Source organism: Leptonychotes weddellii, chromosome 2 (genome assembly GCF_054177405.1).
Source record: "Leptonychotes weddellii isolate Sample4059 chromosome 2, ASM5417740v2, whole genome shotgun sequence".
Taxonomy (NCBI): Eukaryota; Metazoa; Chordata; class Mammalia; order Carnivora; family Phocidae; genus Leptonychotes; species Leptonychotes weddellii.
Window position 1 is genome coordinate 114350235 of NC_138370.1, and position 26119 is coordinate 114376353.

General features: G+C 39.1%; 1 protein-coding gene across 1 annotated transcript in view; it reads left to right on the top strand.

Annotated features, from left to right (window-relative positions):
* The window catches only part of LOC102744364 (estradiol 17-beta-dehydrogenase 11), a 27070-nt gene extending 1901 nt beyond the window's left edge, over window positions 1–25169 (top strand). Inside the window, exons 2-6 of the mRNA XM_081812871.1 lie at window positions 385–492; window positions 3450–3581; window positions 5240–5346; window positions 13994–14131; window positions 25049–25169. Of these exons, the coding sequence (XP_081668997.1) occupies window positions 385–492; window positions 3450–3581; window positions 5240–5346; window positions 13994–14131; window positions 25049–25169 (606 nt within the window). The remainder of the gene's footprint in view (window positions 1–384; window positions 493–3449; window positions 3582–5239; window positions 5347–13993; window positions 14132–25048) is intronic.
* The last annotated feature ends 950 nt before the right edge of the window (window positions 25170–26119 follow it).

The window sequence follows — 26119 nt, forward strand, 5'->3', positions numbered from 1 at the left end:
GGAACACAAGCAGGGGGAGTGGGAGAGGGAGAAGCAGGCTCCCCGCTGAGCAGGGAGCCCGATGCGGGGCTCGATCCCAGGACTCTGGGATCATGACCTGAGCCGAAGGCAGACGCTTACCGACTGAGCCACCCAGGCGCCCCCCAAAAAAAAGATTTTTATGTTCTTTAAAAAGCTTGCTTTAAGTTTGGTTCCAAATAAAAGAATCTTCAAAGTACTAAGAGCAAAGTGTACCTATATCCCTGACAAAAATGTGTCCAGTTAAATTCCTGCCTAACGCTAGTTCAAACAATCTGACTATTCTTAATTATTTTCAGCTGTTGATATAATATGTTCATGTCATTTATTTCGTTCTCTTTATCAAACTATTTGTTGCCTTTCTAGCACGGAATTGAGGACACAGCTGCTGAATGCAGGAGACTGGGTGCGAAGGCTTATGCCTTTGTGGTAGACTGCAGTAACCGAGAAGATATTTACAGCTCTGCGAAGAAGGTGAAATTTTGCATTGGTTAGGATCGGGTCATGTCAGAGCCTGGAGGGATCCTGGAGGTGACACTGTCAGGATGCAGACAAAGTAGCAGAAGTTTTGTGATTTGCCTATAAGGTTGTGCAGCCAGCTAGTGGCAGACCCAGAACTAGAACCTAGAACTGAGTTTCCCAGACTTCAGTGTGTTCTAGAATCTTCCAGAGAGCTTTTAAAAAATGACACGCCTGAGGTTTGCTTTCAGTGGATCGGGGGCTAGGCCCAGGAATCTGCCCGTTTAGTACCCCACATACCCACCCACGCCTCACCCATGTGATTCTGCTACTTGGATGACACTGCAGATCACTGATGGGGTCTTCAGATGCCCAGTCAAAGAACTGGGTTAGGGAGTTAGGATAAATTTAACTGTTTATCAGACTTTCATCATAGATTTATCTCTATAAAGCAGTATTTGCCTCTTCTATATACAACTGAAATATGCTATGTGTATATAATGGAGCTTCACTCCGAATGCATTTATACATATACTTGTTAACGAAATGCTACAATAGTAAGAAAGTCAGTAGAATTATCTGGGCAAATTCCTTAAAATACACATTCCTGGACCTTATCCCTGGATAATCTGATCCAGTACAGTATAAAGATTCTGATTCAACCAGCCTTGAGAACTTCCTTGTTTAGGGAATTTTAGATTTGAGGACATTTTTAACTTCTGTTTTTGAATTGTAAACTTTTATTTCGAGCTAATGCCTCTATTACTGGTGAGGCCTGAGCTAAGTCAAAAGAATAAGTAGAAATTGGGGCACCTGGGTGTCTCAAGTGACTGACTTGATATCAGCTCAGGTCATGATCTCAGGGTCGTGAGATCGAGCCCCATGTATGGCTCTGTGCTGGGTGTGGAGCCTGCTTGGGATTCTCTCTCTTCCCCTCTCCCTCTGCCCCCTCCCACACTCCACCCCCCCCTTCGCTCCCTCCCTCTCTTGAAAAAAAACAAAACAAAAAACCAACTAAGTAGAAATTACCCAGGCTAGTGGTGGGAAATAGCTTTCCTGGAAGGGAGGGGTACAGTAAGAGCAAGGCCTGTAGACAAGAAACCTCTGCATTTAACAGTTACTATTTTACTTAAATTAACAGTGATTTTCCTTTAGAGAGATGTACACTCTTCCAGTTACCACTGGCTCTCTCACTGCACGTTACTTAACCTCTCTGTGCCTAAGTTTCCCCAGTTATAATACGGGGATCACAGCGGTACCCACCTCAGGGTTGTTAGGAGGATTAAGTGAATTAATGATGTAAAGTCTTTGGATCAGTCCCTGGCACACAGTGATCATGTCTAGATTCATCTGGGAATAGGCTGTTCTGGAAAAGGTAATTTCATTATTTGAACCTATTCCATGGGTTTTAACCCTAGTGTTTTTACTGAAATTGCTCAAGGATAAACAATATGCTTAACAGAATATGCACAATGACGTGTGATAATGAGATATTTTGAAGTTATTTTAATGTGGTTACTTTAATATCAGGACATTTTTGTGTCACCTAAGCATTTAAACTCATGGCTTGCTTTCACTATTGAGAAATGTGCAGAGCAGACATTCACGGTGTGGAGAGACAATAGGTGATGATGGGGAGCCCAAGGATGAAGGAAGGGACAAGTGTGTCTGGGCAAATTCTTTGGCAGCATAAAAGAGCGATTTGTGTTTTAAGTCACGCTAGTTTGGAGGCGTTACAGCACCTTCGTCACTTCAACCACACACCCTGTCCTGTTCTTCTCAGTAACTGAGGGGCATTATTCTGAACGACAGTTTTCATATCATGCTAGAGATGTGGCTATAGGTACAAATAGTGTTGACCAAGGGCCCAGTATCTTAGCTTGACTCTTTCATACTTTAAATACGACCTGATGAAGTTCATTTCTGGCTGACAAGCCTTCAGCTCTTGGCACACTGGTGTCCTCCTGGGTCGCTGATGGGTATCCCACCTCCTGGCTTCCTTTCTGTTTGAGCTTAGAGGTTTGTCTTGGGCTCTGAGGTCAGAAGGTCTGGGAGAGTCTCAGCTCCATGTGACCTTGAATAGTCACATGACCTTGAGCAAGAAACAGCCATTCTGTGTTTCATGTTTCTCATCTCTAAAGTGAGCATACCAAGAGTTGCCAGCTCATGGAATTATTTTGAGAATTAAATGAGATAAATAATGAAATTTTGCAAAATGCATAGCACAATGAAAGCCTTTAACAGGCTATTTGCCACCTCCCCCTCAGTCCCCCAGCACACTGTAGCACTATCTAAATATGATAACTCTTAACAGAAGTTAGCTTTTATTTGGAACACAATGTGTAACAGAATGCATTGTAACTCTAGGGTCTATCCACCAAGAAGCTTAGTTACTCAAAGAACTGTAAAAATATCAGATAAGATATTCTGGCTTTGCCAGCCCTTAGGCCAACTGTCACCTGCAGGGGGAAGGTTGGTGAGCAACAAAATAAATAGTTTGTACTACAAAAATAAAGAAATAGAAGATGTGACCAGCTTAATGGTATAATCAGTTTTATGTAGATTCCCAGATGGTCCCTGCATTTGCCAATTAATTAAAAAAATTTTTTTTGCTTACCTTTTGAAGTAGTATTTAAAAAATAAATGCTGGGGTTTTTTGGTTTTTTTTTTTTGTCTTTTGCCACTGGCTATGTTTTTATTAGCCAGATGCCTCTCAGAGTAAAATCAATAGAGCAAAAGTCAAAAGACTAAACTGCAAAAGAAAACTTCTACTTAACCAGACTTATAGGTAGAGCTGTTTTGAAATTAAGTACCTAAGATTAAAAGGTTCTTTTTTCCATATTGGCACATAGATTACAAAACTACTTTTCCCCCCACATCTAATAGAGGAACACATAGTTCTTTAATAATCCTTGCATGCAAACCTTCCTTCATAACTCTTAATGATACAGATATTTGTCTTATTTTTAAAGGTGAAAGAAGAAATTGGAGATGTTAGTATTTTAGTAAATAATGCTGGTGTAGTCTACACATCAGATTTGTTTGCAACACAAGACACTCAGATTGAAAAGACTTTTGAAGTTAATGTACTTGCACATTTCTGGGTAGGTATGACTTCTTTTATGAAAACATTCTCTTTTGTAAAACCCAAAGACTTTGTTTAAAGTGGAGATTTCAGGACACCTGGGTGACTCAGTTAAGTGTCTGCCTTTGGCTCAGGTCATGATCCCAGAGTCCTGGGATCAAGTCCCGCATCAGGCTCCTTGCTCAGCAGGGAGCCTACTTCTACCTCTGCCTGATGCTCCCCCTGCTTATGTTCTCTCTCTCTCTGACAAATAAGTAAATAAAATCTTAAAGTGGAGATTTCAGCAGACATAAAAATGTATCAAATTAATACTGAAGTTATCTGTAGGTACTAAGGATAATATACGAAGAGGTCATTTTTCAGGGCTCCTGTCTGGCTCATTTGGAAGAGCATGAGACTCATGATCTTTGGGTCATGAGTTTGAGCCCCACGTTGGGTTGAGATTATTAAAAAAAATAAACAGACTTAAAAAAAAAAAAAGAAGTCATTTTTCATGCTCTGACCAAATCTCATCAACCATTCTTTCTCCCCCCTTAATAATATTAATACTAATAATTAATTAATAATAAACTTCAGGTGTTATATATGTTTTAATTTTAAACTAGATTCTCACATCTATGTGACATTGTTTATGAAGAAAGGGATTAGGGGTCATCTGAGTCCTTTTGTGTGGTTCTTTTAAGGGTGAGCCCAGTTTGCTTTCGGATTCTCATGAGACTCAGGCCTTGAGTATTTTCTGGCCCCAAAGTTGCCAACTTTATCATAAACCTCACCATTCAAGGTCTATAGATACAGATATATATATGTATATATATATCTATAATATATATATCTATATGTGCATATACATATATATGTGTATATATATACACACAGATACAGATATATATATATATACAGATACAGAGATATATATATCTGTGTGTATATATATATATATATGAGAAAGAGAGAGAGAGAGTTTCTAAAGAGGCTAAAAATTGCCCAAATAGCCAGTTACCGAAAGGGTCCCTCAAAGTTTTCTTGGATGTGAGTTTGGGATACATAATCTCTAAAGAATATTAGAATTAGTGAAAATGCAGTATTATTTTATGTCAGTATTCCCAAGTTATTGGCATCTGTCTTTGTATCTGCATTACAACTGATGAATTTGCCTGTCTTTCTGCCTTTATTAGAACATAGGGCATTGTCTTAATGTTTTTGAATCCCCATCACATAGTAGGTGCTCAGTAAATATTTATTGCATGAATCATTCAGTGACTACTGGAAGATAGCTATTCATTTCAGTATTTTGCTGACATAACCAAATTATTTTCTAACAATTTCACATTACATATAAATTCTTTTGATAACTCTAGATTATTATATCTATTCAATATATGAAATGATAGAAAACATCAATGACAAAAGGGGTAGAGGATCAGGGGATATTAGAAGTTCATAATTTAAATGAAATGGATTCTCAAAGTTTTCAGTATCCATTGCTTTGCATAGTTTTTCCAATCTATGCATCCTATCCAGTCGCCTTAATTTGTCACATTTGGCAATTAATTGGGTTTTTCCCTTTATTCTAGGAAAAATGTTAACAAAATATAGCTTTGTTTGGAAATATTCCCAATGGGTCTGCAAATCAGAAATAACAATATATCTTTTTCTCTTAATAAACACTATTTCTAGACTACAAAAGCATTTCTCCCAGTGATGATGGAGAATAATCATGGCCATATTGTCACTCTGGCTTCAGCAGCTGGGCATACTGGGGTCCCCTTCTTACTTGCTTATTGGTAAGTGAGCATGTATTTCCTTAAATTTGTTTCTATGTTTAACTTGTGTGTGATTTCTTACCCTGTCTAATGAAAACTACCATTAATGATGATAAACTTGAAGTTGCCCAAATAGAAAGTTGCACAAAGTCTCTTGTACAACAGTATTATCAACCATTAACCCCCTCCAGGCTGACCATTCTAGAGGTCTAGAGGTGGCTGCAGGGAAATTATCAAATTAGAAGCCAGCTCTTTTTTTTTTTTTAAAGATTTTATTTACTTGTTTGAGAAAGAGAGAGCACTAGAGAGAGAGAGCAAGCACAAGAGGGAGAAGCAGGCTCCCCACTGAGGAGGAAGCCCGATGCAGGGCTCGATCCCAGGACCCTGGGATCGTGACCTGAGCCGAAGGCAGACGCTCAATGACTGAGCCACCCAGGCGCCCCTAGAAGCCAGCTCTCAAAGCATGTCTCATCCCTTTTAGCAGCAAGAAATTACAAAACAAGAGTAATATTTTTGTATCATGAATAAAAGTTAATAATAAATTTTAATAATTTTGTGGAAACAAAATGGTGTAAAGAGAAAGAGTATAATCTAGGATTCTAAACACTAAAAGCATCCAAACAGTGGAATTGTAAAAAAAATTATAATAGTTATACATTTAAAAAGCCATGCCATTATAATACCTGAAGAACTTACTGTAGCAAGCAGGGCACAGTAATGGTATGCTCCACTGTATACTGTAAAGAATTGATTAGTGAGGCCACCATACCCCAGGGGATCCTACTGGTTGCACATACCCCAACAGTGCTTGGCCATTTCTATATTTTAGCAAGTAGTAACTCTTAAGATGTTGAATTATTGTGTAAATAATATGTATTGTCAAATAAATACACATACACATATGCTCAAATTTGTTTTCTACCATCATGCTCTTTTGGAATTAAGTATCTAAGTTCTAGAAACAACCCAAACAACATATAGTTGTATGGGTATAAATATATAAACATTGGCGTGGGTGGGTATCTTATTTTTATATAATATATACATATGTATATATATACATATATAAAAGATCTATATCTTGCATTTTACAAGTTCCCAAGGATATATACCAAGCCGTTTTGCTCTAACCACACCTAGAGAGTGGTTATTCTTTGATAATGACAAGTAATTTTATTTTGTTCCTTTTATTCATCTCTATTTTCTTTCTTAACGTATATTTGTTTTCTAATAGCTTTTAAAATCAACACAGACTTGGATTGAGGTTTTTTTTCTAAAAGATGAAAGGACTGCTGAGGAGGTCACAGTGCAGACCCATGGCCCAGAGCCAGTAGAAGTTTGGTGATTGTCCCCTGGCCACCTGAGACTGATCCAATTTGGCCTCCTTCACTTGATGAAAGATAGCTGCAGGTGTTGCTTCTCAGCTACTACATGGCATCCTGTTCCGCTGCCAGGTTCTTAGTCCCAGGTACCCAGATAAGCCAAGAGGATCTGAGTCCAGCAGGGCTGGGAAAGCTATCATGCCTCCTCCTTCTCTTTGCCATAGTAAATGCTGTAGCTCTTTTGATTCGGATTTGATTCTCTTCCATTAAATGTCCAGAAGTGAAAATCAAGAGAGAACATGTTTTGCGTGAGAAACAAATTTATTTTGATCACCACTGATAGTGCTTTCAGCAGAAGTAAAAGATCTCACCGAGTCTTGTCAAAGCAGGAACGACACACACAGTTGTGTGGATTGTAGACTACACAATTCTAGGCTGCACTGTTCATATTCAGTTCCCTTTAAACTCGATTTTCCGGGAGATGGCTGTAAAGTCGCTTGAGAGGAGATGTAGGTTTTTCTTCTTCACACAAAGGCACCGTTTGGGCTGAAAGGTAGGGTCGCAAGCACACAAGTGGTTTGTGCACTTCTGGCTTTGGGATGGAGCGGCGGCTTGCTTGCCCCTGTAGGACTCTTCTTTGGATCCTCAGCTGCACATGGCCTGAGCTGCTGCAGTCTATGATCCTAGTGACCGTAACTGTCTTGGATTCAGTTGACTCTGGTTTTTGCTCAGTATCTGATCAATGATGGAGCTTTCACAGAGACACACTGAAGACTTCTCCCAGCAGAAAGCAGTGTTTATCAGTGGTTGTTACTAACAACTGGGCAATGCAACTGAGATGCTGCTTTTTAAAACATAAACTTTTTTATTGAAGTATAACATACATTGGTAAAAACGCAGAAATCATAAATGTGCAGCTCAATGAGCTACTGTAAATGGACACATCTATTTAACCACCATGCAGGTCAAAAAATAGGACAAGACCTTAGAAGCACTTTTTAGAACTCTTCCCAACCAGCAATCCCTTTTTCCTTCTCGAGGGTAATCCCTGTATTGACTTGTAACACCACAGATTAATTTTGCCTATCTTTGATCTTTATATACACAGAATCATGCTATGTTTGTGAGGTGTATCCTTGCTATTGTTGGTAGCTACAGCTTCATCTTTTTCTTGCCTGCATAGTATTGCATGATGTGACTAGACAGCTGTTTATTTATCCATACTACTGTTTACAAACATTTGGGTTGTTTTCAGGATGGGACTATTGTGAATCATATGGTATGAATCTTGACTTAATCACTTACGAACATTATGTGACCTTTGGCAAGTTACTTGACTCCTCTGTGGTTCATTTTCTTCACCCATACGAGAGGCTAATCATAGCAACTAACTAAATCATCAGGATGCTGTAAAGTTTAAATCGTATAATGTAATGCACTTAGTATAGAATCTGGAGTCCTCTAAGTGTTCAATAACAGGAGGGTACCTGTTGATGTTACATTCCAATTCTACTTTCCAGTAATCACACAAAATAGCAAAGTCCTGCCTGTCATTTTAGCTTCCAGAATGCTTTGCCTCAGTGGAACTAATCTCATATGCTCCGGCTCCCCAATGTTGAAATGAAATGAGAGGGGGTCTGGAATTACCCGGTTCTTTTCCGTGTAATCGAGCCTTTATCTGCCACTGGCCTGAGTTGCTAAGCCACAGCAAAAGAATTTATTAGAGCTCCAGTCACCTATATTGGAAAAAAATGTTTCAATTTATTTTGAAGTTACAGTTCACCAGTTTTAAATGATTAATGTGAAAAATCCAAGATCAAAGAACTGGATTCACGGTGAGAGATGTTCACCTTTTAATTCTATTCTAAAATGTTTTTTGCTGCTTGCTAAGTATTTTGTCCAAAAGTATCTTGATTTTTTTTTTAAGATTTTATTTATTTATTTGTCAGAGAGAGAGAGAGAGAGGCAGGCAGAGGTAGATGCAGGCTCCCTGCTGAGCAAGGAGCCTGATGCAAGACTTGATCCCAGGACCCTGGGATCATGACCTGAGCCGAAGGCAGACGCTTAACCAACTGAGCCACCCAGGCATCCCCAAAAGTATCTTGGTTTTTAAAAGAAAATATTTAAAAGTACCATGAAACTCTGGCTAATATCTCTTGTCAACTTGAAGAGCCAATTTATAAGCATGAAAGTCACCAGTATGGGAAGACGTGGCAAAATCAAGTCCTGATCTTTACTAGCTTATAAGGAAATGTTATTTAAAAGAATGATTGGGATAAGAAATATTAATTCATGTTAGTAATAATAAGAAATTTGATGTAATGTTACAAAGTGCAGGAAAAAAATCCACTCCCTTTTAGCTTTCATTTATACATAGGTCTAAAAATAAATTTACCCTGAAGTTCAAAAACACAGAGTTCTTTTAATACATTCAACATTATTAACTCTGAGCTTTAATATATTTGTGTACTTTTAGTTCACTTAAGAAAAATCAGCAAAGGGGCGCCTGGGTGGCTCAGTCGTTAAGTGTCTGCCTTCGGCTCAGGTCATGATCCTGGGGTCCTGGGATCGAGTCCCACATCGGGCTCCCTGCTCAGCGGGGAGCCTGCTTCTCCCTCTCCCACTCCTCCTGCTTGTGTTTCCTCTCTCGCTGTCTATCTGTCAGATAAATAAATAAAATCTTTAAAAAAAAAAAAAAAGAAAAATCAGAAAATACAGTTTAGTAAAAGAAAAAAAAATTACCCATAATCTTACCATGCAGAAATACTCGTGGTTAGCATTTGTTATAATTTAGGACACTTTCAGTACAGTTATATAGTCAAGCATTGAAAAAAATCTGCCTACATAATCTTGGCTTTTTAAAATTTTAAATGAACATTTTGCACGTTAATACATATATGTGCAATATCATTTTCATTTTTTGCATGGTATGCCGCAGCTCATATGTGCCACTGTTTATGCAGTTTATCCGTTATTGTTGCACAGTTCATTTGTCAGGACTCTTTCGGTTGCAAGGAACACGACACTTAAACTGCCTGGGACCAAAAGAGGAATTGTTTAGCTCTGTAGTTAAAACTCTCAGGCAGGCTCTTTGCCTCTGTCTGTTGGTGAGGTAGCTACCAGCAGTTCCCGAGTAATGTCCCCCAATAACCAGCAGGTAGGGGAAAAGCCATGATTTTCCAGTACTGCCTTCAAACGCTCTATCTAGCTCCAGAGGTCACTCCAGCTAGCTGGATCCAGCCACTGTACAGGGTGCCACCTGCGTGACGTCACCAGAATAAGGAAATAGGAAGGCCAAAGGGCAAAAACAACAGCTGTCCACTCCAGGCATTTAAAATCGTTTCCAACTATTGGGGCGCCTGGGTGGCTCAGTCATTGAGCGTCTGCCTTCGGCTCAGGTCATGATCCCAGAGTCCTGGAATCGAGCCCCACATTGGGCTCCCTGCTCCTTGGGAAGCCTGCTTCTCCCTCTCCCACTCCCGCTGCTTGTGTTCCCTCTCTCGCTGTATCTCTCACTGTCAAATAAATAAAATCTTTAAAAAAAACAACAACAACAAAAAATAAAATAAAATTGTTTCCAACTATTGGCCTTCATTGGGCTAACCTTGAATGTAAGTCTTTAGAAACATGATTGATTATTTCTTTGGGATAAATACTTATAAGAGGAATGACTGGGTCTAAGAGCATGGCATATTTTGAATGACTTTGATACCTTTTGCCAAATTGCCTTCCAGAAAACGCTGCCAATTAACCTGTGCTTTGGAAACTAGTAAGCTGTGGAAAGTCCTCTCTCATTCTTTTTTTTTTTTTTTTTAAGCTTAGACATATATTGAAGGCTTAAAGAGAAAAGATTCCCAGTTCAATGATTTAAAATGAAAACATTCTGTACGTTGAGAAGCAACTCAAATAAAAATTTCTTCATATCCTCACCATTATTGCTAAGCAAAAATTCCATCTTGTTTTAGTTTGTATTTATTTTATTCCTGGAATAACACATTTTTGGATGCATATACCCATTGGTATTTTTATATTGTGAATTTTTTGCTAATGTCCTTTAGCCATTTCTCCATTGGAGTATTGTCTTATTTATTTATAAAAGTTGCCCTATACGCCTGAGTGGCTCAGTCATTAAGCGTCTGCCTTCGGCTCAGGTCATGATCCTGGGGTCCTGGGATCACGCCCCGCATTGGGCTCCCTGCTCGGCGGGAAGCCTGCTTCTCCCTCTCCCACTCCCCCTGCTTGTGTTCCCTCTCTTGCTGTCTCTCTCTCTGTCAAATAAATAAAATCTTTAAAAAAAAAAAAGTTGCCCTATATTAACGCCTACCCACGGCTTAAATATTGCAACTGCTTTACCAGTTTGTCATTTGCCTCTCAACTTGGTTGGGAGCTAATAAAGTTTAGAGTATACCATATAGAAGCCTGGTTTATTGCCCTAATTTATTTTTTTTTATTTTATTTATTATTTTTTTAAAGATTTTATTTATTTATTTGACAGAGAGAGAGAGAGCGAGAGCAGGAACACAGCAGGGGGAGTGGGAGAGGGAGAAGCAGGCTTCCCGCGGAGCAGGGAGCCCGATGCGGGGCTCGATCCCAGGATCCTGGGATCATGACCTGAGCCGAAGGCAGACGCTTAACGACTGAGCCACCCAGGCGCCCTATTGCCCTAATTTAAAGCCTGATTCTACCACTTCATTTTGTGTGTCTGGGCAAGCCCTATAACTCTGTAGGGGGAAGGCATCCAGAAGACATGACCTGTGAGCTGGACCTAGGCAATTGGAGGCTCCTCCCCACTGCCCTGTCCTTGGAATGTGGTATCTGACTGCCTTCCCCATTCCCAAAAGCTGCCCCAGGGACACAGCCTTGATAAAGAAATGTGGTGTCGAGGGATGCCTGGGTGGCTCAGTCGGTTAAGCGCCTGCCTTCGGCTCAGGTCCTGGGATCCTGAGATCCTGGGATCGAGCCCTGCATCGGGCTCCTTGCTCAGTGGGGAGCCTGCTTCTCCCTCTGCTGGGTGCTTCTCCTGCTTGTGCTCTTGCTCTCTCTCTGTCTTTCTGACTCACTGGCAAATAAATAAATAAAATCTTTTTTTTTTTAAGATTTTATTTATTTATTTATTTGAGAGAGAGAGCGAGAAACAGCATGAGAGGGGATAGGGTCAGAGGGAGAAGCAGGCTCCCCGCTGAGCCGGGAGCCCGATGCGGGACTCGATCCCAGGACTCCGGGACCATGACCTGAGCCGAAGGCAGTCGCTTAACCAACTGAGCCACCCAGGCGCCCTAAATAAATAAAATCTTAAAAAAAAAAAAAGAAATGTGGTGTCGAGACTATCTGGATGGTATATGTGACTGAACCCAATTAAGGCCTCTATATAAACTTTTAAGATTCTGGCAGGTGGGTGTGGAGATCTACTCACCTTATGTCTGCCCAAGACAAGCCTCCCAAGTTCCCTTGCTTATTAAACCTGCCACCTACCAATCTTGAGTGGTCTGTGTTTCTTTGGCCTCCCTGCCCTGTATGTGCAGCAGGGGGCAGCTTTAGATTATACCCAGCAAGCTCCCAAGGAGATTGTAAACCAACTGCCCCCACCCCAGTGCCTCAGTGTCCTTTTGGTAAGTGGGGATCATAGTAACATCTATTGCAGAGTCGTTGTGAGGATTAAATGCAATAATACATCTGAATAACTGAGGACAGTGTCTGACATGTAGTGATCAATTTTACATATGATTATTTTTGTGTCATTTTTCAAGGTAAGATTTACATTTTACGTAAGTAAATTTAGCAATCTTTTAAGCCTTCAGTGTATGTGTAAGCTTTAAAAAAAAAAAGTTGAGAGAACTTTCCACAGGTTTGTATTTTCCAAAGCACAGGTTAATTGGCAAGAATTTACAACTACTTTGTATAATTGCTAATAAATACAGACTTAAAGAAAAATAATCTGGTAATTAATGGCACTGAACTGCACACTTAAAAATGGTTAAAATGGCAAATTTTGTTATAAATATTCTCACACAATTTTTAAAAATTAATAATGTAATATTCCAAAAATCATTGAATTGTACACTTCAAATGGGTGAATTATGACACATGAATTTATTTCTCAATAAAGGTATTTTTTTAAAAACCTAATTAGAAAAATAATATCTGCTTAGAATATGATTTTCCTTCTCTTGCCAAATGAAGGAGCTGTGACAATAAGAATAGTTATGCATTTTGATTCATTCATTTGACAAATATTGAGCAGCTATTATAAGCCAAGCACTGCTAGGCCCTTGGGATTTACTGGAAACCAAAATAGTCACAAAACTTATAGTAAAAGTATGAGGGACAGATGTAAAAAAAAAAAAAAAATCACCCCAATGAATATTTAATCACAAATCCTCAACAGGCTATCATGAAAAACTGAAGATTACTATATAATGGGGAAATAGTTTAGACTAGGGGTCAGGGGAGTCCTCTTTGAGGAAATGAAGCTGAGACTTAAAGGGAAAAATAGGACTTGTCCAGGAGAATTTTCCCAGGAATTCCTGGATATATTAGATAGTTAACAGGCTCTAGTGACATTAAATCTTATGGAAACAACAACAGCAAAAACAAACACATCGCCAAATTTTTTTTTTTAAGATTTTTTTTTTTTAAAGATTTTATTTTATTTATTTGACAGAGAGAGACACAGCGAGAGAGGGAACACAAGCAGGGGGAGTGGGAGAGGGAGAAGCAGGCTTCCCGCCAAGCAGGGAGCCCGATGCGGGGCTCGATCCCAGGACCCTGGGATCATGACCTGAGCCGAAGGCAGATGCTTAACCGACTGAGCCACCCAGGCGCCCCATTGGCCAATTTTCCTAGCAAGACCTTTGAACCTACTCAGTTCTCACTTTAGTAGGTGATGTTGGGATGTAGTAAGTGTTCTGTGCCAATGCTTCTCAAACTTTAAGGATAGATTTATTTTTGAGACAGAGAGAGATCACTCGTGCTTGCACACAAGCAGGGGGAGGGACAAAGGGAGAGGGAAAGGGAGTACCCCAAGCAAGCTCCCCACTGAGCACAGAGCCCTACCTGGGCTTGATCTCCTGACCCTGAGATCATGACCTGAGCCAAAATCAAGAGACGGATGCTTAACCGACTGAGCCACCCAGGCACCCTGCTTCTTAGACTTTAATGCCTATGAATTTACCTGAGGGTCTATAATGCACATTCTGATTCGATAGGTCTGGGCTGGACCCTGAGACTCATCTGATGGCCATGAGGCTCGGCACAGGACCACACTTAAGTAGGGAAAACAGACATCTGAAATAAGCAGATGCAGCAGCTTTCTGGAATTACTTTGTGACCTCTCTGTTTATTTTCAGTTCAAGCAAGTTTGCTGCTGTTGGATTTCATAAAGCTTTAACTGAAGAACTGGCTGCCTTAGAAAGAACTGGCATCAAAACAACATGTGTCTGCCCTAATTTCATAAACACTGGCTTCATCAAAAACCCAAGCACTGCGTAAGTTGAGACAGAAAGGAAGACAAAAGGGTTGGTGATTACCATGAATATCAGCCATTCTGTGGCTGATAAAAAAAAAACTATTTTTCTTAAATAGTTTAATCCTTCAAACACCTGATATTCAATGCCCTTAGCTCATCTCAATTTCAGCTCCTGTGGAGTGTGGGGAAACAGGTGGAGAGACAAAGAATGGGAAAGAATGTATATAAACATAAATATGAGTTAACTCAGGTGAACTTGCTAATCCTCCTTTCTTTCCTTTTCCTGGGCCATGGTTCTCTGACTTAAGTATACATACATTTCATCAGGAGTGCTTGGGAACCACGTAGGGGTCCCACCCAGAGATGTTGATTGTTTGGGTTTGGCCGGGATAGGGTGGTGGTGGGGGAAGGGGCCTTGGGGCTCTGTTTAACAAGCACCATTGGCAGTTCAGATACAGATAACCCAGGACCACAGTGTGAAAAACACCTTCCTTTGGTAATCTAGAGGTTATCCTCCAAAATGAGTACCAGTCTTTACTTGGTTAAAAAACAAAAGTAAAGGGGCACCTGGGTGGCTCAGTCGGTTAAGCGTCTGACTCTTGTATTCAGCTCAGGTCATGATCTCAGGGTCGTGGGATCGAGCCCTGCATGGGGCTCCGAGCTGGGCATGGAACCTGCTTAGGATTCTGTCTCCCTCTGCCTCCGCCCCTCCCCCAACACCTCTCCCTCTCTAAAAAATAAATAAATAAATACAACTATCAAGGATCAGTTCTGAGGTTAACTTTTAACGTTTCTTCTCTTTGAGAATAATTTTAATGTCTTTGTAAACACGATATATACTTTTTGAAAAATTCCAATATATAGAAAATTACAAATAAGTAAGAAAGTTTCTTTTTGAGTTTCCTTGAAACCCTCTATCCAATGCAGACTACTCTTGACATTTTGATGAACATTGTTCTAGACATCTCTCTGTGTACTGCTTAAATGTCTGAATTTTATGTAACTGGCATATATTACACCTGGGGTTCTGGAGGCTGTAAGTCAGGTACTTATTTCGCTCAGTATTATGTTGTGGACATCATTTCCTGTCAGTAAATAGAGTTTTATCATAAATTCTATTGATTACTTAGTCTGAACAGTTGTGTCTACTAGTGATTTTTTTTCCCCTGGCACAGCTGTAATGAACATCCTAGTGCACACACATTTTCACATTTTGGTACCATCTCCTTCAGGTAGATTTTATTTTATTTTATTTTATTATTATTATTTTTAAAGATTTTATTTATTTATTTGACAGAGAGAGACACAGCGAGAGAGGGAACACAAGCAGGGGGAGTGGGAGAGGGAGAAGCAGGCTTCCCGCGGAGCAGGGAGCCCGATGCGGGGCTCGATCTCAGGACCCTGGGACCATGACCTGAGCCGAAGGCAGACGCTTATTTTCTGATGACCCAGTAGCTAGATCAAAGTGTTTTCTTATGTTTTTGGGTAGTTTGACTTCTTTTGTGAATTGCTTGTTTCATGGCCTCTGCTCATCTTTTCTACGAGCTATCGAGTTTTAAAATTGGTATCTAGGTGTTCATTGTACGTTTAAGACACCCTTTTATATGTCATAGATGTTGCATATATTTTTCCCCAGCTGACTATTTGCTGTTAAACTTATTTTTATTTAGTTTTACATTAAAATTTCTCATTTTTTTTCCCTTCATGGCCTTGAGTTTCTGCGAGGTGTTTATGAAGGTCTTTTTCACCCCAAGCTTATGAAAGTATCTACCTATATTGTTTTTCTAGTACGTTTATGGTTGCATTTCACATTTAGATTTAATTTACTTTAAGAAATAAGGTCCAGGGCGCCTGGGTGGCTCAGTTGGTTAAGCGACTGCCTTCGGCTCAGGTCATGATCCTGGAGTCCCTGGATCGAGTCCCGCATCGGGCTCCCGGCTCGGCAGGGAGCCTGCTTCTGCCTCTGACCCTCCCCCCTCTCATGTGCTCTCTCTCTCTCATTCTCTCTGTCTCAAATAAATAAATTAAAAAAATCTTTAAAAAAAAAAAAAATAAATAAATAATAATTAAAAAAGATTTAAAAAAAAAGAAATAAGGTCCAGTAATGCTTAATTGTTTTCCCCAAATAGTTAAGTTATTTTGCATTATTTATTAAATAATACATCATTTCCTTCACTGCTTTGAAATGTCATCTTTATAATCTGCATATTTACTTGGATTTACTTTTGGATTATCTATTACACTGTTAAGATTCAATTTTTAAGTTTTATTCTGTCTCCTCAAATTTTCTCCCTCTTTTCCCCCATTTATCTGCCTTTGGTGAAAATATATTTTATGTTAATAAAGAATATTCATCGTGGCCCTTTGGGAAAATAGCAGATTCTATTTAAATACATCTTAACCTAAATATGTCTACCCACAGGTCGACAGAGTAGAAAGCCAACATCAGGTAGAAATTTGGTAGCTGTCCAAAGATCTCAAGCCCCCTGAAGAATCTATCAAATTGTCCAAGAGCCTATTTTTTTTTTTTAATTTATCTATTTATTTTAGAGAGCACACAGGGGGAGGGGCAGCGGGAGAAGGAGAGAGAAACCCAAGCAGACTCCAGGCTGAGTGCAGAGCCCAACTCGGGGCTTGATCCCATGACCCTGAGATCACAACCTGAGCCAAAACCAAGAGTTGGACACCCAACTGACTGTGCCACTCAGGTGCCCAAGAGCCTATTTTTAAGATACAATTTTGTTAGAAAACAGAAGCGGACATATTTACTTTAGAAGGCCAGTGTTTTAATTCATCTGTATTAATCAAGTAAACCCTAATTGAACCCTGAAGAGAGAACATAAAGGACAAATTAATTTGGGGGCCTGAGTAGTAGAGCTGACCAGGAGGAGTAGAAAGAGGATAAAACTTCACTAACCTGTCAAAACAAGTACTATATGATCTCACTTATGTGGGGAATCTGAAAAAGCTGGACTGATAAAAACAGAGTAGAATGGTAGTTGCCAGAGGTCGGGGATGGGAGCACTGGGGAGATAGTCATTTCAGGGCATGAACTTGCAACCAGTGGATAAATAACTTCTGGAGTTCTAATATGCAGCATAGTGATTGTAGACAGCAGTACTATATTATAAACATCAAAGTTGCTAAGAGGCTAGATCTTAATTGTTCCTATCACACACACACACACACACACACACACACACACACAGTCATGTGGTAGAGGTGTTAGCTAATTCCATGGTAATCATATCGCAATATATAAATATATCAAATCAGCACATCATACACCTTAAACTTACATGTGTTAGGTGATGTGTTGATTATATCTCAATAAAAAAATATATATATTTTTTTAAAGAGTCCATTAAAATTAAAAGGAAGTGTCAAAGGAAGAGGTGAGTTCCATCCTCAAGGATAAGATTTGCCAATTTCCTCCCATTATTTTCAGGAGGAAAACCCTCACTGGACCCTGATATAATATATTTGAGTCAGTTTTTTCACCCAGACTCTCTTTTAGCAGTTAAAAACAGACACCGTATTTTTTAAAAATTCTAATTGAGTTTTTTTTTAAGATTTTATTTATTTATTTGACAGAGAGACACAGCGAGAGAGGGAACACAAGCAGGGGGAGTGGGAGAGGAAGAGGCAGGCTTCCCACGGAAAAGGGAGCCTGATGCAGGGCTCAATCCCAGGACCCTGGGACCATGACCCAAGCTGAGGGCAGACGCTTAACCGACTGAGCCACCCAGGCACCCTGTACTTGAATTTTTTAACCTTGCCCCCAGGACAAGGCTGCACAAACTAACCTTCCTTGTGGGCAAGAGTGCCCTCTTCTGGCAAAGCTCTGCTAGTGACAATTAAAAAATAATTGGGGTGCTTGTGTATATATGTGTATGTGCATATGTATCTTTGCTCACTTTTCTAACCATTTTATTATGATTTTTTTTTGAAATGGAATTGCTGGATAGAAAAGTAGGAACTTAATTACTTTTGAAAGATTTATTAGATTGCCCTCCAGAAGGATTGTCCTGATTTATCCTGCCAACCAGTGGAGTATAAAGTACCCATTCCCCTTACCTTTGCCAGCTTTGAATAGTAGCACACGTTTAATCTTTGTCAATATGATGGGGGGAAAAGTACTGTGTTATATTAATATATTTTTGATTATTAGAAAGGCTGACAATAATCTTTTCATATTTAATAAGTCCTGTTATTTTCTTTACTCCACTCTGCTTATAGAAATCAAGCTACATCATACAAGTGCTTGTGAAATCAGCTTAAGGAAGTTCCCTCCTGTTCCGAGTTTGTTGAGTGCTTTTTTTTTTCCCCATGAAAGTATGTTGGATTGTGTCAAATGCTTTCTCTGTGCCTATTGAGATGGTCATGTGGGGCTTTTCACAGGATATATTATAACGATTGATTATATGGTGAACCACTTAGCATTCTTGGAGGTTTTTTTGTGTGTTCTTTTTATTTATTTGTTTTATTTGAGAGAGAGAGAGAGGAGCAGGGGGGAGGGGCAGAGGGAGAGGGAGAGAATCTCAAGCAGACTCCTCACCAAGCCCGATGAGGGGTGCAATCTCACAACCCTGAAATCATGAGCTCAGCTGAAACCAAGAATTGGATGCTTAACCAACCAAGCCACCCAGATGCCCCCCACCTTGCATTCTTGCAATAAATCTCACTTGTCCATTGTATATAATCCTTTTTTTTTTTTTTACTGATTTTATTTATTTGAGAGGGAATGAGCCAGAGAGAGAACACAAGCAGGGAGGGGCAGAGTGAAAGGGAGAAGCAGACTCCCCACTGAGCAGGGAGCCTGACATGGGGATTGATCCTGGGACTCCAGGATTATGACCTGAGCTGAAGGCAGACGATTAACCGACTGAGCCACCCAGGCACCCTTATAATCCTTTTACTATTATGCTGCATTTGGTTTGATGCTGGATTTTGTTGAGGATATTTATATCTATATTCATAAGAGATATTGTTATTTAGTTTTCTAGTGATATCTTAGTCCGGCTTTAGTTACAGGGTAATTCTGGCTTGTAGACTGAGCTAGGAAGAGTTGTATTTTTTAAAGAACTTTAAGAAGGACTGGTGTTAATTCTTTAAACATTGAGTAGTTTTTCATGAAGCCATCTGGTCCTGGGTTTTTCTTTGCTGGGATTTTTGGTTACTGATTCAATCGGTTGTTAAAGGTCTATTCAGATTTTATATTTTTTCTTGAAATCAGTTTTATTGCTTCGTGTGTTTCTAGGAATTTGTACACTTCTTCTAGGTCATCTAATTGTTGGCATACAGTTGTTCATAGTATTCTCTTATAACCCCTTTATGTCTGTAAGGTTGGCAGTAATGTTCTCATTTTCATAATTTGTCTTCTCTCTTGGTCATTCTAGCTAAAAGTTTGTCAATTTTGTTGATCTTTTCAAAGAGCCAACTTTTGGCTTCATTGATTTTTTTTCTTTTTTTCTTTATTTATTTTAAGATTTTATTTATTTATTTGACAGAGAGAGACACAGCAAGAGAGGGAACACAAGCAGGGGGAGTGGGAGAGGGAGAAGCAGGCTTCCCTGCCAAGCAGGGAGCCTGATGCAGGGCTCGATCCCAGGACCCTGAGATCATGACCTGAGCCGAAGGCAGACACTTAACCAACTGAACCACCCAGGCGCCCCTTCATTGATTCTTTCCTATTGTAATCTGTTCTCCATGTCATTTATCTCTGCTCTAATCATGATTTCTTTCATTTTGCTTGCTTTACATTTAGTTCTTCTTTTTTTAGTTTATTAAGGTGAAAAGTTAGGTTATGGATTTGAGATCTTGGGGTTTTTTTAAATATAGGAATTTATAACTGTAAATTTCCCTCTGAGCATTGCTTTTGCTGCATCCCATAAATTTTGGCATGTTGTGTTTTTTCATTCATCTCAAAGTATTTCCTAATTTTCTGTGATTTCTTCCTTGTCCCTTTGGTTAATTTCCATATATTTATGAATTTTCCCAGTTTTTCTTCTGTTATTGATTTCTGATTTTATTCCATTGTGTTTGGAGAACATATTTTGTACGATTTTAGTCTTTTTTTAATTTCACGAGACTTGTTTTGTGGTTTCACATATAGTCTGACCTTGATAATGTTCTTTGTGCCCTTGAGAGGAATATGAATTCTGCTGTTGTTGGATGAAGAGTTCTATAGATGCTGTTGGTCCATTTGGCTTATACTGTCGTTCAAGTCCTCTGTTTCTTTGCTAATATGTCTAGTTGTTCAATTCATTGTTGAAAGTAAGGTTAATGTCTCCAATTCTTATTTTTAAACTGTGTCTTCCTTCAATTCTGTCAATTTTTGCTTCATGTTTTTGGAGCTCTCTTGTTAGGTATATCAACAATTTTTATTTAAATATTCTTCCCTCACATAAGTTCTCTCTTTCCATTTCCAACAATGTAGCATAATCTGAATTTATTAGATTAAGTGTAATTGGATATCCTGACTAAATTTTTTGGACAGCCAAGAATTTTTGTTCAATATCCTTTTAAAACATCTACCCTCCTACATGAAATATACATAAAAAAATTTCTTTACAACTATGTGTATGGAACTAGAGGGTATTATGCTAAGCAAAATAAGTCAATCAGAGAAAGGTAAGTATCATATGATCTCACTGATATGAGGAATTTGAGAAACAAGACAGAGGATCATAGGGGGAGGGAGGAAAAAATGAAACAAGATGAAACCAGAGAGGGAGACAAACCATAAGAGACTCTTTTTTTTTTTTTTTTGCTTTGTGATTCCTTCTTTATTATTATTAATTTTTTATTTTTTTATTTTATTTTTTTTATTCTTATGTTAATCCCCATACATTACATCATTAGTTTTAGATGAAGTGTTCCATGATTCATTGTTTGTGCATAACACCCAGTGCTCCATGCAGAATGTGCCCTCCTCAATACCCACCACCAGGCTAACCCATCCTCCCACCCCCCTCCCCCATAAGAGACTCTTAATCTCAGGAAACAAACTGAGGGTTGCTGGAGGGGAGGGGGGTGGGAGGGATGGAGAGGCTGGGTGATAGACACTGGGGAGGGTATGTGCTCTGGTGAGCACTGTGAATTGTGTAAGACTGATGAATCACAGACCTGTACCCCTGAAACAAATAATACATTATATGTTAATAAAAATTTTTTTTTTAATTTCCTTTAAAAGTTTAGTTTTCATGTGTGCTACAGAAAGAGATTAGTTTTGTTGGCTAGTACTATAAAAAAGAAAATGTTATATAAGAAGGTAACAAGTAACATTTGTATCGTATGACTGTGTAAAGTACTTCCATGCACATTACCAGTGGAATGCAGGAGCCGGCTTATACTCGTTCAGCAACACTGTTTTGAGAGCTTGAAATCCACAATGGTGAGAGTGTATACACCACAGAAATGAAATGCTACAAAACAGGTAGCTGTGTGCTAGAGAGCCAGTTGTGAAACATTCACTAGCATACCACTGCATTAACCCCATTTTTCAGATTAAATACAAAAACAAAAACCTCTAAACTTTAAAGAGTAGAAATACCTTCCCCAAAGTTCCTCAGTTACTTAAGTGGTCGCTAGATAATCAAACATAGTTCTTCTACCTGAAAATACTCTTTGTCCCTAAGTATTCCTACGCCCCCACATGCATTCTCCTTCCCCACACCAACAGATAGGCCTGAAGTATTTTGGGACAGTTTCTACAAAATCCATCATGAGCATTTATTTAATAGGATTTGCAACTCTTATTAACACTAGACTGTCAGGAAAAAATAATTTTCCACGTACTGATATTTTAATGACTAAGATTTCATTCTGCCAAGATATTATTTTGTGGAAACCTTTCCTTTTTAGCCTTTTAAAAATCTTGGTATTGGCCAGCCATTAAATTTAGTGAAAATTTCTTGGCAGAGGCTTAAGTTTTTGGGTAAAGAGATCAAGTACACTAAGAAAAGTTTAGTCAGCGCAACACTATTTGATCAGTAGGTTCACAAGGCCACAGTGTGAATGCAGAAGTATGCTATACTGTTTACACAGGTGTTTGTGTGCTTTCCTGAAGCTTGGGAATAGTGAAGTCTGGGAGCAATGTGCTAGAAGGTGAATTTCCTCCTGAACACTTCAAGGCACAAGCATCTTTCGGTTTCTAGGCTCATCCTCCTTGGTGCTCTGCTTATGTCACTGGCTACATGAGGGCTTAGTCTTCTTCAAGTTTCGATTGCCTTTCATTTTTACCTCCTCTGGGCCAAAAGCTATCATCTTTATTATTACATTTCCTTTTCTGTTGCATCTCCACATTTTTTCTATATAATACTTCAGGGTCCCGGGGGAGCACAGTATTTTCAGAAATGACTGCCCTATGCTGAGAATGAAAGATCGTATCATATATATTTTAAACTCTGCTCTCCTTCATATATTCAATTATCAGGCTCACTTTTTTTAATTTAAATTCAGTTAGCCAACATATAGCAGATCATTAGTTTTTGGTGTAGCGTTCAATGATTCATTAGTTGCGTATAACACCCAGTGCTCATCACATCACGTGCCCTGCTCAATGCCCATCACCCAGTTACCCCATCCTCCTACCCACCTCCCTTTCCACAACCCTCAGTTTGTTTCCTAGAGTCAAAAAGTCTCTCATGGTTTGTCTCCCTCTCTGATTTCTTCCCATTCAGTTTTCCCTCCCTTCCCCTATGATCCTCTGTACTGTTTCTTATATTCCACATATGAATCATGCTCAGTTTTAAGTACAACACTACACTTCTCAACTGTCCTAATTTTACTTTACTGCATATTTTTTTCTTTCTGAATGAACTATTCTATATTTGTTCCTAATGAATCTCATCCAATTCTTTTTGTCTCACTTCTCTTAACTAATCACACACATTTAAAATCTGCCTCCCCAAAATGTTACTCAAATATTTGGTGATGTTGGCAGATTTCATGAGTGTATTTAATTATGTACCTTTTTTCTTAAGTCATCAATAAAATGTTAAAAACCGAGGACCAATTCTTGCGTAACACCATCCTAAGTGCACGTGTTCTAACACATAGATAGCAAAGGCCATCTTTTAGAGATCTCATGCTACTCCACAGTGCATATGCCAGGGTGAGGATGCAACATAGAACTAGTAACAAGGCTGAAAATTAAATCAAGACCTAGTAAATATAAGGGTTTCCTATGGACATGAAGGATCTAGAGCCTGGCACATTTTTTTGGTTTTGTTTTTTTAATATTTTTATTTTATTTTATTTTATTATTTTATTTTTAACTTAAATTCAATTAATTAACATATAATGTATTATTTGTTTCAGGGGTACAGGTCTGTGATTCATCAGTCTTACACAATTCACAGCACTCCCCATAGCACTTACCCTCCCCAATGTCCATCACCCAGTTACCCCATCCCCCCACCCCCCTCCCCTCCAGCAACCCTCAGGTTGTTTCCTAAGATTAAGAGTCTCTTGTGGTTTGTCTCCCTCTCTGGTTTCATCTTGTTTCACTTTTTCCTCTCTTCCCCTATGATCCTCTGCCTTGCTTCTTAAATTCCATGTATCAGTGAGATCATATAATAATTGTCTTTCTCTGATTGACTTATTTCGCTTAGCATAATACCCTCTAGTTCCAGCCACATCGTTGCAAATGGCAAGATTTCATTTTTTGATGGCTGCATAATATTCCACTGTGTGTGTGTGTGTATGTGTGTGTATATACACCACATCTTCTTTATCCATTCATCTGTTGATGGACATATGGGCTCTTTCCATAGTTTGGCTCTTGTGGACATTGCTGCTATAAACATTGGGGTGCAGCTGCCCCTTCAGATCACTACCTTTGTATCTTTGGGGTAAATACCCAGTAGTGCAATTGCTGAGTTGTAGGGTAGCTCTATTTTCAACTTTTTGAGGAACCTCCATACTGTTTTCTAGAATGGCTGCACCAGCTTGCATTCCCACCAAAAGTGTAGGAGGGTTCCCCTCTCTCCACATCTTCACCAACATCTGTCATTCCCTGACTTGTTAATTTTAGCCATTCTGAACTGGTGTGAGGTGGTATCTCATTGAGGTTTTGATTTCTATTTCCCTGATGCCAAGTGGTGTTGAGCAGTTTTTCATGTGTCTGTTGGCCATTTGGTTATCTTCTTGAGAGAAATATCTGTTCATGTCTTCTGCCCATTTGTTGATTGGATTATTTGTTCTTTCGGTTTTGAGTTTGATAAGTTCTTTATAGATTTTGGGTACTAGGAGCCAGGCACATTTTTATATTTTAGTTTTCTCTGACACTTTAGAAATTGTTCGCTGAAGAGACTTAGTATATAATAAAATTTGTATAATGGTATTTGACTTTTCCCCCAAGACTTCTAAAGATTGTTTTTAAGATTTTATTTATTTATTTATTTATTTAAGAGCGAGCACAAGTGGGAGGAGGGGCAGAGGGAGAGGGAGAAGCAGACGCCCCCGCTGAGCAGGGAACCCACCAATGTGGGGCTCCATCCCAGGACTCTGGGACCATGACCTGAGCTGAATACAGATGCCCAATTGACTGAGCCACCCAGGCGCCCCAAGACTTCTAAAGACTTAAAAGTGAATTTGTCAGTCCTAATCTAGCTCAATTATTTTTTATTCCTGGCTACATCTATAATTCTCATTTGCAAAATAGGGACTGTAGTCTCTCTGTCACAGGCTGTCGCAAAACTTCAGTGAGATGGCCTATGGAGCGTGTTTAGCACAGTGCACAGTATGTGATAAGCACTAAATAAGTGGTTGTTGTTATTATTCATGCTAACGCAGCTACTATTTGGGGGCCAGATACTACAAGTCCGTTATGTTATGATTTCTATGGTAATTTAACTTCTTTGTTTAGCACCTAACTAAAGCGGAAGCTTCCGTGAAATGTTTTGTTGCTAAAGACTGCTTCTGATTTCAGTTTGGGACCCACCCTGGAACCTGAGGAAGTGGTAAACAAGCTAATGAATGGGATCCTGACTGAGCAGAAAATGATTTTTATTCCATCTTCTGTAAGCTTTTTAACAGTGGTGGAAAAGTAAGTGATATTTACATTTATTAGCATTATAAATAAAGATTTATGTATTACATGTTTTTACTCAGATTTCAAACCAGACATTTGATAAAGTACAATTGAATGGAATTAAGGTATATAAAAATGATAGGCTTCAATAATCCATCAGTTTTTAATACCACATTTGTTAATCCTTGGAACAATGTTTGTATAGCAGTCATTTACTGAACTGAATAATTTCCACAAGTTTTTAAGTTTTCTTTTTAGAGAAAGAGAAGTGTATATTTCTGAAAGTCTTGTCTCATAGATGAATGACTATAAAGGATAGTTTTTAAGCATCACTACATAATGGAATCATAGAACAATAATATTGGAGGAGACTATAGTTAGGTGTTAGATATTCATCTAAATATACAAAGATAATCATCAAGCTCTTATTTTGTGCAAAATCATACCGAAGCATAGGAATAGTTAAATAATCTTCTATGATTTTAGAGATCCTGGAGCCTTACTACTTGCACGGACCAGTGGCATGAGCATCACCTGGGAGTTTGTTAGAAAAACAGAATCTCTTGATGTCCTGAATAGAATTTGCATTCTTGTAGGATCCACAGGTGATTTGAATGCATATTCAAATTTGAGAAGCATTTCTTTAGAGTAGTAGCTCTCAGCTTTGTTCATAGTGGAATTCACTTGGGAGTTTTCAAAATACTAACTCCTGGGACCTACTCCCCAAGACTGTTGGAATTGGCCTGAGGTGTGAGCTGGTCTCTGAGAGATACAACTTTCCGAGTGATTCTGATGTACAGCCAAGATTGGAAACCACTGGCTTAACCACCTTCCTGATAGCACATTGCCTCATTATTCATATGAGAACACTGTGTAGCAGTGAGGCTGGTCCAGGTCATGAGGGGAATGTGAAGAGGTGGCTTAGGTTAAAAGAGGGAGGGAGGGAAGGAAGGAAGGGAGGGAGGGAGG